Source organism: Emydura macquarii, unplaced genomic scaffold (assembly GCF_026122565.2).
Source record: "Emydura macquarii macquarii isolate MOO-44397 ecotype Brisbane River unplaced genomic scaffold, CSIRO-AGI_Emac_v2 contig_450, whole genome shotgun sequence".
NCBI lineage: Eukaryota > Metazoa > Chordata > Testudines > Chelidae > Emydura > Emydura macquarii.
Window position 1 is genome coordinate 2,885,851 of NW_027130587.1, and position 14,813 is coordinate 2,900,663.

Sequence of the window (14,813 nt, forward strand, 5' to 3'; positions counted from 1 at the left end):
ATAAGAAATATGGTCCTGTCTGAGCAGATTGCACCGAACCCTTGGTTCTAGGGAGATGTTTATTTTCGCCGGTGTTACTGTCTCCAGAGGTAGCCTTTCTACAGCGCTTTGAAGACGGTGAGAATGAAATCGACCCCCTGCCTCACAACTCATCTCCGTGCCTTTTCCTTTTCAAAATGACCCGAATCAATGGGTCCAAAATGAAGGTTTGTGGAGTCTCCATTCTGTGGGAAAGTTCGACTGTTCTTCCGATTTGGAAGGAAAACAGATTTTGAAATGTTAGAATTTCTCATGGGACACGTAGTCCACATCCTCCCCCCTCCAGATCTGATTGGAACCGACCCGCTCCAGGGAGAAAGTTCTGTAGGGCAGGGCAAACCCAGCCTGTACCCATGAGGATTGAAACCTTTGCAGCTTCTCTCTCCCCTGCAGATTCTTTGCCGCGTCCCTTGCTGAGTACTCAAACCGAGTCTGCATTTGGCTGTCGTGTGATGTGGTGGGGTCAGCTGGGCCTGGAACTCAGTTGCCCCCCTTAGCTGATTGGGGGAGCGTTCGCAGCTCTAAATCCGGATCATCTTCCCCTTCCTGCTGCTGTCACATTCTGAGCTTGGGGCTGGGATGCCAAGGGCACGAACCTGCCTTCCTTCTGTTTCCCCAAGTGCCGCAGATGTTACCAGCTGGAGCAGCGGGGCATTATGAAAGCCGCACACGCTTTCATGGAAAGAAGGTGTAATCCCCAGATGCCGGTGGATGAGTGGCTCTTTTATCTGGGAGCTAGAGAGGTTTTATGGTGGTAATATTTCCTTTTAATGAGATGAAGAGCTGGCCAAGGGAAGGAGAGAAGCTGGTGGTCCCCCGTCCTTCCCCCCGCAGATTAAAATGAGCCTTGAAAGGTTAGAGACGTAAGATGAATGTAAAGTGATTACAATCACCTTTTAGGAAAACAACTTGATCAAATATTAATGGAATGGAAAGTATAAATGACTTAAGCCCGGTTTCTCCGCAGGGATTTCAGCATCAAAGGATGTAATTTTTCTTGGCACTGAAAGCTAGTGTTGGGTTGATTTAAAACGGGGGGCGCTGCTGGGAGCAGGGCAGGCGCAGCTACGCCAGTCCCCCAGCAGGGAGCGCTGTACGGAACGATGTGTTGGTGAGGGTGCCGGGCGGCGTAGGACTCACTGCTGCCTCAGTCCCAACTTCTCCCAGCAGGAGGCGCTGTCAGGAGTGGGACGCAGCACTGGAGAGTAAAGCTCCCAGTTATTCCTGTCCCAGCCTCTCTCTGCAGGAGATGGAACAGGGGCCCCCGGCTCCTTCCCTCTCCTAGCTGAAGGCCGACGTGAGCCAAGGAGTGTTGAACTCTACCAGCTGCAAAAAAGACCGCGCCAGGTTGGGCGAGAAGGGGCGAGAACGGATGGACAGGTGCCACGGCGTCATGGATGGCAAGATGGCAAGCATCTCTGGGAGCTGAGAGACAACAGCTGACGCCCATATTTTTCTCCTTTTGTTCATTATATATTTATGGGCGTGAAAGTGGCCATGTAAAACATCCCCAGATCAATGGTGCATTCTTAATAAACGTTACACGTTGAGAAATCAATTGCACACCAGCTGCAGCCTGCTCAGACCTTCGGTATGAATTATTTCTCTAGTAAAGGGACAATGGCAGGTTGAAAATCATATGGATATTTAAAAATAGAGATCTGCCTGGTTTAGGTTAGAAATGACCCCTTAGATTGGATATGACCCTTTTTGGATATTAGGAAAAACTTTTTCCCTAGGAGGGTGGTGAAGCACTGGAATGGGTTACCTAGCGAGGTGGTGGAATCTCCATCCTTAGAGGTTTTTAAGGCCCGGCTTGACAAAGCCCTGGCTGGGATGATTTAGTTGGGGTTGGTCCTGCTTTGAGCAGAGGGTTGGACTTGATAACCTCCTGAGCTCCCTTCCAACCCTCATCTTCTATGATGGTTAACACTGAAACCATTTCCAAAATCTCCCTGACTCTTCCCCCATGGCAGCCCTTTGAATCTGTTTCCCATTTCTCTCCCAATGGCCAATGAGAGTCAGTTTCAATTTTGATCCTAGTCAGTTTCACTTCCTTGTTCTATGGACAAACCCCCTGGTGCAATGGTGGAGTCCAAAAATGTTTGGTCCGCATCCCCCCCGCGAGGTCTCAGGCGCCCTTTGCAACCCTGTGGCCAAATGCAGTGGTTGTGGAGACTGATAAGAAAGGGCATGGTATTGCTCTCCAAAATAATGAATGGTTGGAGAAGAGAAATCAGGAGCTTCTAATTGTCCTGGCTCATAACACAAAGACAGGGACACAGCCAGTGAAAAGAAGAAAATGTAATAGGGATAAAAGGAAATGCTGTTAAATACAATTAGCCTGCGGAACTCATTGCCACAATGAGTAATGCCGAGGCCAGGCGCACAGCAGGTTTCAGAAGAGGACTGGACATTTATATGGATGATAATATCCAGATAAGAGGAGGGGTTATATCCCTGGTTAATCCCAGTGACACTAGTCGGCCGCAGACAGAGCTGTTGTGTGTCACAGGCCGAGGACAGGCGGGACCCAGGGCGCCAATGCCCGGGCATCTGGTTAGGTGAGACGTGCCCACTTGGCACCTGCCACCCACGCAGCAAACAGGCCTTTGCCCGCAGGAGGGCGCGTGTGGGTTCCTGCAGGGCGAAAGTTACATGGGGCAAAGCAAGGAATCAACCCCGGACAGGGAGGTTCTGCCGCCTCCCACGCCAGCCCCTCCACACTGCTCCCTCCCCAGCACCCCCGGCAGAGGGGCCAGCCGATCAAGCCCCAGTGTGCCTAATGCTGCTGCTAGGCCAGGCAGCTGGCCTCTGCCCATTGTGGGGGGTCACAGTCGCCTCACAGCTTCCCCCGACCCCTCCAGGGACCCTTGGGGCAGAGAGGTTTGCAATGCTGCCGGGAGCTGGCGGCCTGTTTGCTAATAGCCTGCAGTGACTCCCACCCTGGCAGCGTGATCCCAGGCTCTGAGAGCTCTCTGCACCGCTGGGTGCGTGCTGAGGGCCGTGGGTATCTGAGCAGAGGGCGACATTTCATGTGCAATGGCCCCGCGGATGACCCTTCCATGCCCCGTCCCTCAGCGCAGCAGCGCAGACCAGCTTTGGCACGCTGCAGGGAGCCATTGAAATCAGTCAGCCGCCTGCCTACCTCCGGAGCGTCTGACAGAGAGGGACCAGCAAACTCCGCCAGGTGCCGCTGATTCCAGCTCGGGTCTCTGATCTCGTATTGCCGGGGCTGCGGAGAAGAATGGGAGGCTGGACTAGCGACGGGAGGCGCTCGTGTGATATGCCTGGAACAACCCCGCTTGGTCATGCAGCATCTTGGGAGCTAAGAGCAGGAAGCAGGCCCACGGCGGGCAGAACTGCACCGCCATTGAAGGAAGTGGAAGAGGGGAAGAAACCTCTGTTTAAAAAAAAATAAAGAAGACATTCAGGCGCATTTACAGCAAGGAATGTGACTCTAGCAAAATATCTGCACCCCTTTGAGTCCTGTCTGCAGAGATCTGCACGCATGGCCTGTCAGATAGCTGCAACTTCTCTAGCACGGCTTCCCTCGGAATACGCTGCATTCCCATACAGTGCTTTGCAAACCATGTGCTGGTCCAGGGGAATGCAGCCACATCTGGGGTGGAGGAAGCAGCCAAGTGGAATGCCAAACTGGTGAGGGGGAAGGGCCGTGGACATTCTTCTGAAAAAGCTCTGTTGGCTCGTTATGGTGCCCACGGGGTAGGAAGGATTCAAGGCCAAGGCCCATTTAGCAGCCGAAAAGCCCCTCTGGGTAGATCGTTCCATAGTTGTCCTCCAGGGGTGGCACCGTCCCTTGCAGCCTCTGGCGGCTGGATGGACAATTGGCTACTCCTAGGTTCCCCTGACCTTGATGTGAACAGAAACCAACTCAGGTAAGCTGGGGAGGGGGCAGCGTTGCCCAGTGGGTACAATGCTGGACTGGGACTTAGAAGACCTGGATTCTATTCCCAGATCTGCCGGGGGACCTTGGGCAAGTGACATCACCGCTCTGTGCCTCAGTTTCCCCATGGGGATCATGGGATCCATTGATGAAAAGTGCTTTCTGGTAGTAAGCACAGCAAGGCGGAACGTTTGGCCACGAAGCCATCCCCGCCATACGACGCTGGACTGCGCCGATGCATCTCAAAGGCCCCTCTCCCTATCTGCCTCTCTTTGGCCCTTTGGGTTGACTTTCTGGAGACACGCTGAAAATGATACTCCAGGAGCAGATGAGAGAGGTAAATCCAGTTGCGCCCAGGGCCAGACGGTGCCCCCAAGCACAGGGCAGCGCCAGAGTCACCCCTGGCCGGGGAGTCATTCGTTCTTGCAGATCGGCTGCTCACGTGGCGGCAGCACAATTAACGCTCACTCCAATACTGTCAGCTCCTTTTTATAGCGCGAATGTATTTGAGCGGAAGCCTTGGGAGTCCCATTGCCTGAGACACCGCAGAGAATTCAAGAGGGATCAAGAGCTGCACTCTTGGGTGTTGGTTGAATTTAATAGTGAATTCTTCCTTTACTGAAGAATTCTATAGGGTCGTTCCAAATCCCTGTAGAGAGAAGATCTTCAGGGGTTTAGGGTCTTGGTAGAGCCCTGTTCACTTTCTGGAAGGCCTGATTGGTTTCATCTCGCTTCAGTTCTGTGGGATTTTCCCCCAAGGGTGGGAGCGCAGCGCTGTGGTCCTGCCATCAGGCCTGATTTTCCTTTCTGCCTCCAGGCCAGGCCCGGCCTCCAGCTGACCGCGTCTGCCCTCTGTCTCCTCCCAGGGACGAGGACTCCTCCTACGAGATCATGCAGCTGGACTTTGAGATGGAGAATTTCACCAGCCAGTCGGTGACGCGGCGCATCATGTGGCATCTCGACTACCGGGGCCCCAACCCGCCGCCCGACTTGGAGAAGGTGGTGACGGAGCTGACGGTCATTCAGAGGGACATCCGAGCCATCGTGCCCCTGGCCATGGTGAGCCAACTTGGACGGCTCCCCACCACCCCAGGGTAGACTGGGGGTTCCAGCCAGCCCCCTGCGTTCCCTCTGCGGAGGCACACGCCCCACACAACGGCACCCAAACTGGACTTATTTACATACACGTGCACTTTAAACCCACGGTAGACTCTCACTTTACAACACCCCCCCATTTTCCTGCGTGCACACTCACCCATAACACGTTGCACACACGTTCTCTGGCCGCTATCCAAGGGGGGACCCTCCCGCACAAAGCTAACCGCGCACCCTGGCGCGTGCCCTCGTAACACACCCTCGCCCCGCACTGGTGCTGGCTCAGACGCTGGGCTTGTGTGGCATGAGCGCCCGCTCTGGAAGGGGGGAGAGTCTCGGCTGGCCCCTGCCGGCTGCTGGACATCGGGCCTGGGACTGGCGCCCAAACGCCTCCCACGGGGCAGCGATGTCTGTTTCCTTGTGGTGTCCCTTGCTGGGGGTGGGGGGAGAGGCATATCCAGCCAGGAGCAGCCCCTGAATCCTGGCTCAGAGACGCCGGGCACCGCCCACTAGGGCCCCTGACCAGTGGGGGGAGGGGGTCAGGAGATAGAAGGCTCTCACCCAGCAGCACGGCACGGCAGGCCATTCTGCCAGGGCTGTATCCCCCCCCCACCACCATCTGCAGCTGGGGCCTGCATACTGAGCCACCTCTTAGCCACCCCGTCAGCCCCCCAGCAAACACACGTCAGCTCGGCATTGCCGCTGGCTGCCCTTTCTGCACCTTCGATGCTGCTTTCTGACGCTGGCCCCTTTATCTGAGGGGGAAACTGAGGCACAGAGCGGTGACGTGATTCTCCCGAGATCACACACGAGGCACCAGAGAGCCGTTCTACCCCGCTCCCTGCTGTTACCCCCTAGATCACATTCTCTCGCAGAACCAAGGGTGGAACCCAGGAGTCCTGATTCCCCGCCCTTTACTCCATCCCACTAGACAACTCTCCCTCCCACGGTTAGAAACAAGCAGGGCAGTTTCCACTTGGTTCGGATCCCGGCCCATTGAAGTGACTCCGGATCATCAGTGAGATCAGGCTGGGCTTGGTGTTCCCTGCCAATTGGGATCTCAGAGCCCAGGTTCCAGCCCAAGCCACCCGGCAATTTTATAGCCCCGCGGCCTGAAGCAGCTGGCCTGGGCCAGCCACGGCCGTGCCACGGCTCTTTTATTGCAGTGTGGACAGACCCTCGGTGCGTCCACGGCGTGGGAAATGAGGGTGTGCTGAATAGAACCTGCGGAGTCCTGCCCCGGGTGACGGGGGTCACTGAGTGATGGGGCGGCGGGGGAGCTCTTTAAGACCTTAGGTAAAGAGGGTCTGTGAGGGAGGGGGGCTGAACCAGAAACTCTCCCGCTCCACAGAGACCCGCCCATGGGATGAGCGAGCGCCAGCCGTCCCTCCATCAAAGACAATCCCATCACACGCTTCCAGGAAGGCAGATTAGATTCCCTGCCATTACCCTGCCATTTCATTTACTTGAAAGGTTATCTTTGCTGGATTGCCTCCATCTCCGCGGCCCAGATACGAGGCAGCCAATTTAATTTTCTGTATCGGATTTCCATGTTTGCATAATTAACTGTTTTGCAATTAGACTTGCCCTCCATCTCTATTGCTCTTGTTCTTTGAAGTTTTGAAGAGATTATGAATCCCCGAGGGCTTCAGAGCGAGGGGTTGGAGGAGGCATCAAGGGACGCCATGAACTGGAGCGGTCAGGACTTGAGTTTTGCATGGCATTATAAAAGAAAAGGGGGCACGGCGCCCCCTCCCCGCCCAGCACAGCACAGCATGCAGTGCTGGCTCCCAGAGGAGTCACCCGCACAATGCACACACATACACACACACACACTCCGTTTGCGTGTGCACACACATTCGAGGTCCATTCCTTGCACCTCGCCGGCTGGCTGGTGCTCTCTGGAGTGAGGTCTCAGGGCAGAGGAGAAGCGAATGGGGGCTCATCCGCTGGGCACTCACGCAACGTCTTCTTTGCCTTCCAGGACACGGAGATCATCAACACGGCCATCCTGACGGGCCGGACAGTGGCCATCCCGGTGAAGGTCATTGCCATCGAGACGACCGGCGTCATCACGGACGTCTCGGCCATGGTGGAGTGCAAGTCCAACAACGAGGACATCATCAAGGTGGGCCCCGGGGCGACCGGCTGGGCAGGGAGAGGGGCAAAGAGTCCTGGAGCCATGCACCCTGGGAGTCTCTGCCCAGCCTGAGAGCATCGGCTCTGAACGGCAGACCCTTCACCCAGCCCCTCCAGCTGTGTGTATCCCAGCCCCCCCAAAGCAGGATCACTGGGCAGGCTGGAAGGAGCTGATGGGCTCCCTTGACAATTGGCCATACCCCATCCGATGCCGGGCATTTAGCGCTGACACCCGTGTACTCAGGGCCCCAGGGAGAGAAACCAGATTGCCCTGCACGTCCACTCCTCATTGCCCTACCCTGCCCTGGGAGTTCGCTGCATTAGGGTGCTCCAGGATCTAAGCTTTCAGGAGAAGGCCAGATTATTGGCTGGTGTCAGTCAGTGACGCGCTCTTGACTGCAACGAGACCATGCTAGTCATGCCAACTTTCTTAGGGGACCGGCAACGAAGGGGTCAGATGCGGGGCTGGAAAGAGCCGAGCTGGACTTTCTCATGTCCTTGTAAATCAAAACGAATAGGTGCAAAGGCAATAGTGGCACGGTACCGCGCGGTTGGCGTGGGCAGCCGTTTTGCTTTGGTCACCAATTAAGCGCCCTTGTTGAACCCCCTGTCTGTGTCTGATCCCGATCCACCCAGGAGATCATAGAATCATAGAATATTAGAGTTGGAAGGGAGCTCAGGAGGTATCTAGCCCAACCCCTGCTCAAAGCAGGACTAACCTCAGCTAAATCATCCCAGCCAGGGCTTTGTCAAGCAGCAGCTTAAAAACCTCTAAAGATGGAGATTCCACCACCTCCCTAGGTAACCCATTCCAGTGCTTCACCACCCTCCTAGGGAAAAACTTTTTCCTAATGTCCAACCTAGACCTCCCTAGACTTGAGACCATTGCTCCTTGTTCTGTCATCTGCCACCACTAAGAACAGCCTAGCTCCATCCTCCCTAGAACCCCCTTTCAGGTAGTTAAAGGCTGCTATCAAATCCCCCTCATTCTTCTCTTTTGCAGACTAAACAAGCCCAGTTCCCTCAGCCTCTCCTCATAAGTCTTGTGCTCCAGCCCCTAATCATTTTTGTTGCCCTCCTCTGTACTCTCTCCAACTTGTCCACATCTTTTCTGTAGTGGGGGGCCCAAAACTGGACACAATATTCTAAATGCAGCCTCACCAATGCCGAATAGAGGGGAATAATCACTTCCCGCGATCTGCTGGCAATGCCCCTCCTAATGCAGCCCAATATGCTATTAGCCTTCTTGACAACCAGGGCACACTGCTGACTCATATCCAGCTTTTTATCCACTGTTATCCCCGGGTCCTTTTCTGCAGAACTGCTGCCCAGTTCGTCGGTCCCCAGTCTGTAGCTGTGCATGGGAGTCTTCCTTCCTAAGTGGAGGACTCTGCACTTTTCTTTGTTGAAGCTCATTAGATTTCTTTTGGCCCAATCCTCTGTCACGGCCCCAGCTAGGGGCCGTCTGCTCTAACGCTCACGTTTTTAGCTCTGGAACCACCCCAGCCTGGTGGCCGAGACAATAACTCTCTCAGTTGCCGGGTGGGAGTTATGAGTGATACTGATCACCGGGCTCCGTTCTTGCTCTACCTAGAACCTTTGTAGGATGACCAGAACCTGGAGTCTGATCGGCTTCGGGCTGGCATGCCAGAGGGGAGGAGAACGAAGGAGAATCCGGGGAAGGGGAGAGGAAAGCGGAAGAAGCCATAGGGAGGAGCAGAGATTGTGCCTTTGGTTCCCGGCCGATGGCTTTAGTCTCCTGGAGGCTGTAATACTTTGATCCAATTTCAGCTGCGGCGTTTAGAGCATTTAGGGTGGCCGGGGATATATAGGAGGTTGGGTTAGATGATCTGGTGGCCCCATCTGACCTGAGACTCTGACTTTGTGGTGGGCAAACCCACACGCCTTATGAAGCATCCCCGTGTGCTGAAGGTGGAAGGAGCGCCTCCTCCAAAGGCAAAGGGCTGGGCAGGGCTGGGTGAGCACGCTTGAGTCCCCCATGACTCCAGTTTCAATTGCTTGCAACATCCCCACTGAATGCAAGTGCAGGCCCTCAGAGCGTGGAGCGAGCCGGACGGCCGGGGAGATGGGTTCTGACAATCCCGGGGCCGTTTATTCCAACCACCTCAGCTTGCTGATAGATTTCTCCCTGCGCGGCTGGAGTTAGTCACCGGGCGAGCTCAATGAACAGCCGGGGCCCTTCCAGAGCCACTCTCCATCAGCCGCGCAGCCGCTCCGGGGCGCCTTGCTGTGCCCGGGAAATGTCCCAGCCTCACAGTTTGATTGGTGCCACCGAAGGGCCGAGGTGCTGGAGTCTTGGGCTCTGGCGTGGGGTTTCCTGGCTTCCCCTGGAACGGGCCTCTCTGGTCCCTCTGTCGGTGAATTGATCAGGACCCCGTCTCCCCTGATTGCCCACGGAGCTGGTTGCCCCGCTGAGTGGGACGCTCCTGTATGTGCACTGCTTCCAGTGTGGGTGTCCCCTGAGGCTTTGATCATGGATGACTTGATGCCCAGGGCACGCTGGAGAACGGGGGCTAGATTTTTGAGGCCAGTTGCTCAAGTGGCCTCAAGGGGCCGCAAAATGGGCTGACCCAGCAAGAACCATCACGGCTTGGAAACAGGCGCTGCCATCGTGGGGGAAGGAGCGCCACGTGCCTTTAGAGACCAGAGCTCCAGAGCCCTAGCGCCAGACCTGGGCGACCACACTGATCAGCAGGGTCGACTGACTGGGTTCAAGTGCCAGGAAGTCCTGCCCCTTGTTTGTGTCCTGAGCATGGAGAGTCTTGGCAAGCGGAAGTTAGAGCCAGACACCGGCACTTAAATCCCTTGGCCGCCTATACAAAACCCAACCAAAAGACAATCCAGCTGCCATCCCATCCCACGGTCCCCCATCCCCAGCCTCCCAGCCAGAAAGTCAGATCCAGGCCAGAGCGAATCTCATTCAACCCATGGCTCCTCTGCTGAGAAGACCAGCAAGTGTGGTGGGCCGGGCGAGTGGTGTCTGCCGGGCCTGGCTCGTTCTCGCTGAGAACCCCAGTGCTCGGTGCGGCTTCTGCTGGTGCTGTGGGGTCACGCCGGCAATTAGGGCTGGGCTGAGACCCACCACGCTCATTACACGCCAGGGTCATCATAGAGCCGCCAGACGGTCCGAGCAGAACCGCACTCCTCCCCTGTGTATTGTATTTCAAAGCTGCGCAGGGGGGAGAGATTCACCGTCCTATGGGCGGCCACGGGACCACTCCAGCATCTAATGCGCTGGCAGTCGGAAGCGGCTATAACTGCAGGTTATCAAGCCAGTTATTACTGATAAGGCAAAATATTGTTGCTATGAAATGTAAACAGCAAGTTCTCATTAGCAGCTTCACTTCCATCTCAGAGCCTCATTTATTTCCCGTTAGGATCAACTGCTAGCGTGAGCCAGTTCATGCTGACACTCCAAATTGCACAACTTCTCCCCCCCGGTGTCAGCATTATGGCACGATCAAGGATCTTTGCTTGTGCTTCTCTGGCTCCCGGGAGCCAGTCCTGGAGCTTTCAAAGACGGCAGCCTCCCGGGCACGGAAGGGAGAGAGGGGTGGGTGGGCTGGGTGCCTGATGGCTGAGCCCGGCATGGCATTCACTAAGCTGGGTCAAACACCAAAAGCTGGATAGCACCTTCTAGGCATGCTGGCTGTGAATGGGGCATGGTAGAGGGGGGCTGCCAGAGGAACAGGGAAAGGTACAAGGAAGGGAGGGTAGAGAAAAGATAGAAAAACAGCTGGCATTTATTTTGTCATTTATTCCTCCTTAGTCCTTCTATCTATCTATCTATCTGTCTAGCTACTGACTTTTATACCAACACCCTGCAGCACACTCATCCTCACGGTGTACTTGGACATTGCTCGAGAAGCAGGAGATCAGTGCTATCATGCCCTTTGTGCCAAAGGATTCCCAGACGCCAGGCACATAGCACCCCTGCCATGCAGCCACCTCTGGGGTAGAGCACTGCAGTGGTGTGGGAAGCGGTCACAAAGCACCCGGCGGAGGTGTAGGCTGGAGGGCAGCATGTTTGTTAGGCTGCGTGTCCAGAAAGTGCCAGGGATCATTAGGTCCGCATTTTCCAAAGGGCAGGCGTGGTTTTGAGTGGGTAACGCTGGTGCTGGGAATCCTGCACTGGAGTTTGAATGGCAGGAGCCAATGGAGCTATGGTGATTCGCTCAGGGAGTCCGTGGCAGAGGCAAGAAAAGAGCCTGAGTCAACCACCCCCCAGGCAGATGCTGTAACTACTCGGCCACCTTTTCTTCCTGGGCCTGAGGCAGCTTCCAATCATGGACGCCACCTCACTTGTTCCCCCGGCCTCCAGAAGGCGAGACTCTGTAATCTGTGCGCTGCAGCCCCGGGTAACGGCCTCAGCTCCCAGCGAGAGAAAGTCTGGGGAACAGGCACAATTGGAGAATGTTTGCCCACGTCCCAGAACAACGCTCCAATCCACGCGATTTACTGCCTCCCCCGCCCGCTAATTGAGGGAAAACCGGTCCCTGAAGCATGATAAGACACTGGAGCAATAAGACACTCCAGGATGGACTCCGAGCCACTTAAACTGGTGAACGCGCTGCCTTCCGCCTCATCAATCTGTTTCCCCGCCGTCCCCGGACCCGGAGGGAGCGGACACCGGCACACGAACTGAGATGAATAATGTCTCCAGCAAACCCCCCGCCCCACAGATCTCACCCTTTGCTTTCCACGAGGAGCCTCCTGGCAATCTCCGGCTGCGTTATTTTTTGTTTGTGGCTGCGATTTGTTCCGTAGGAGCTCTCAGTTACCCTGAGAGCGTGGGGAGTACGAATACGGTGTCAGGGCTATAAACCTGTGACATGAATCAAGGATTACGTAGCGGGATGTGCTATCTGTTACCGTAAATAATTGAACGTTAAGGAGAGCTGGGGAGCTGAGAAAGGCTGCTGCTGATGTCACTCTCGGTCGCTCCCTACACAGAGATGGCGCAGAGATGTTACATGCACACAAAAGGGTGTGAAAAGGTTGCAAAGTCGTGCAGTCCAAAGTTAGGAAATGCCAGAATTAAAGTTGCCCTTGTGACCTTAATTCGGCCCCTTTGGGCATAGGATACGGTCTTTAATGCCATGATCACAGACCGTTTTTATTCCATAGGCCCCTGGCTCATTCAGGGCACAGGACTTGCCCTTGGGAATGAATCAGGGCTGTGCAGTGAAGGAGGCTGTTAGCTGGAGGACTCCTGCCTCTTTTGCCGCAGAAGCTGGAGGCAGGGTAGTGAACGAGGCAGGGGCTGCAGGAAGTCAAAGGCAGGCCCCCTGGTTAAGGCATGCAAGCCTTGGATTCCAGCCTATTTCTGCCGCAGAGCTCCTGTGTGGGGAGTCACCTAAAGCAAACTTTTCCACAGGTAGTCTCTGTCTCCTCATCTGGGTGCCCAACCTGAGACCCCGCAGGTCTGATTTGCCGACGTCCTGAGCCTGCACAGCTGCGACGTTAGGTCAATGGCAGGGCTGCGCTGAACATAGGAGGCGTGGTAACATGCTGAGTGCTCTGAAAAATCAGGGCCTCGGCCCCTTAGATGGGGCACCGAAAATTCGATGCCACTTGTGACCGTTTTGGCCTCCATCTCTGTGCCTCAGTTCCCCAGCTGTAAAATGGAGATAATCAGACCACCGCGCCTCAGTGGGGTGTCGGGAAGATAAAGGCATTAATGAAGGACTAAGGTACTTCGTCAAGAGCATCACCGGAAAACCAGGGAGGAAATGAATAGTTCTGGAATCAGAGCCGGGTGTGAATGGTGGGCAGTAAATAAGGCCTGGAGCCGCCTCTGGAATGATGAGGATAAATCAGCTATTGACTAGCTGTTCATTCGCAGAGCCCCATCCAGTGTGTGCGCTCAATGAGGCAGGGATCCTACGGAAAAAACCAGCCTGTGCAATCTGAATGTTCTCGAATGTATTTTTTCTGGATGTAAGAGCCAGTGTTTTTCAAGGCTTAAAAATGAAAACAACAACAACGGCTGGGTTCTTTAGATCCCCAGTCCAGTCCTCTACCAGCTGAACGAACGGAGAACTGGCAGCAGTAGTAGGCTGTTATCTTCTACGTGGCCCTGCCGCTGGAGGGGGAACGGAGACACACGCCCTTTGTCGGAGAGTTTCACAGCTGTTTGCTGAGAGCAGAGGAAGGGACTTGTGGGCGGAAGGGGGTGTCTTGTGGTGTCCCCCACCACGGGTCAGGTCACCACCCGGGTCGATGCTTGTAGTTCTGTCGTGCGTATGCTCAGCTCAGCTTCTTTGGGACCAGATCCCGCACGGGGGCCACTGAACTCAATGCAAGCTGAGGTTGCAGAGCATCCTCCCTGGAAGGTCCCAGGACCTGTGAGATGTTAGACGCACAGAGGCACCCTTGCCTCTTATTACATCCCGACTGGCTGCACAGAGGCAGAAAACCCTTCCCACCCCCCGACCCCCCAGCCCGTGTCGGCGCCCCAGGATCTCCGCCGCCACAAAGGCTAGAAATGGGGAGTCTTTTAAAGGAAGACGTGAAATGGGCCGAAGCTGATGGAGCCCCCAGAGATGTGCCAGGCTGGGGTGCCACCCGCAATCCCTGGCAACGCTCGGTGGAGAAGGGCCCATCGCAGCAGGAGAGAAGCAGAGGCCGTTCTGGGTTCCCTTCAGCCTGCGGGGCTGTTCCCACCCCCTGGGAGCCGCAGACCCGCAGAGGATCTCTCTGTGGGGACGGGCGATTTGTAGCATTGATACCACTGCCTCTTTAGCTGCGCTTGGAGGACAAAGCCGTGACGGCTGCAAAGGGTTCCAGATGGTGAGCGTGAAGCTGGCGTCCCGTGCAACATTTAGCAGGGCTGGCGCTGTCGGCTCCTTGCCCACAGACCCAGCTCTCCTCCCTCAACGCTTTGACATGAATCCTTCAGCTCAGCTTACACAAAGCGTGTCCCTAATAGAGTTCAGTACATTCAAGAGCTAATATCCAGTAGCTTTATAACAGGGACGCTCCATCAGTGGGACAGGGCGGGCGGCTTTCAGCGAATTGAGAAGCCGGTGGCCCCAGAAGAGCAGAGCGGGGGGATTTATGACCCGAGGTAATGCGAGCAGCAGACCATCATATTTATTGTGATAAACGGCCCAATATCCAGAGTGCTCATTCGCCGGGGGGAATTCATTTCCGAGCTCATCTTTATTCAAACGCAGCCCTGGCAGAGCCGAGATTGTCTTTGCAGACATGCTGAGCTTGTGTCTGTCTGATGTCAACGCCAGGCCTAAGAAGAGCTTGGGAAATTAAAGACCCCTTCTCGCGCCCTCCCCCATAGCTCCCAGTACAGCTGCCTGCTCCAGGATATAGGATCTGATCAGTGGCTGGATTCCCCAGGGTTCAGTGCCCATAATCGGGGCCGAATTTCCCAGGACTCAGCAACAACGACCAGGGCTGGATTGTCCCGGGCACAGCACCCAAAATCCGGGCTGGATTTCCGGAGACTCACCATCCGCATTCGGGGCTGGATTCTCCAGAGGCCAGCGCCCCCAGACGGGGGCCAGATTCCAAACGAGTTCAGCTCCCGGTCAGGCACCGAAACGGGCCCAGATGTGCAAAAGCACCCCTTCGCGACATGGCCAGATTTTCCAAA

At 55.5% G+C, this 14,813-nt stretch overlaps 1 protein-coding gene across 1 annotated transcript in view; it reads left to right on the forward strand.

Moving 5' to 3' along the window:
- The window catches only part of TMEM132E (transmembrane protein 132E), a 192,904-nt gene that overhangs the window by 167,368 nt on the left and 10,723 nt on the right, over window positions 1-14,813 (forward strand). The window contains exons 4-5 of the mRNA XM_067538156.1: window positions 4,813-5,005; window positions 7,026-7,169. Of these exons, the coding sequence (XP_067394257.1) occupies window positions 4,813-5,005; window positions 7,026-7,169 (337 nt within the window). The remainder of the gene's footprint in view (window positions 1-4,812; window positions 5,006-7,025; window positions 7,170-14,813) is intronic.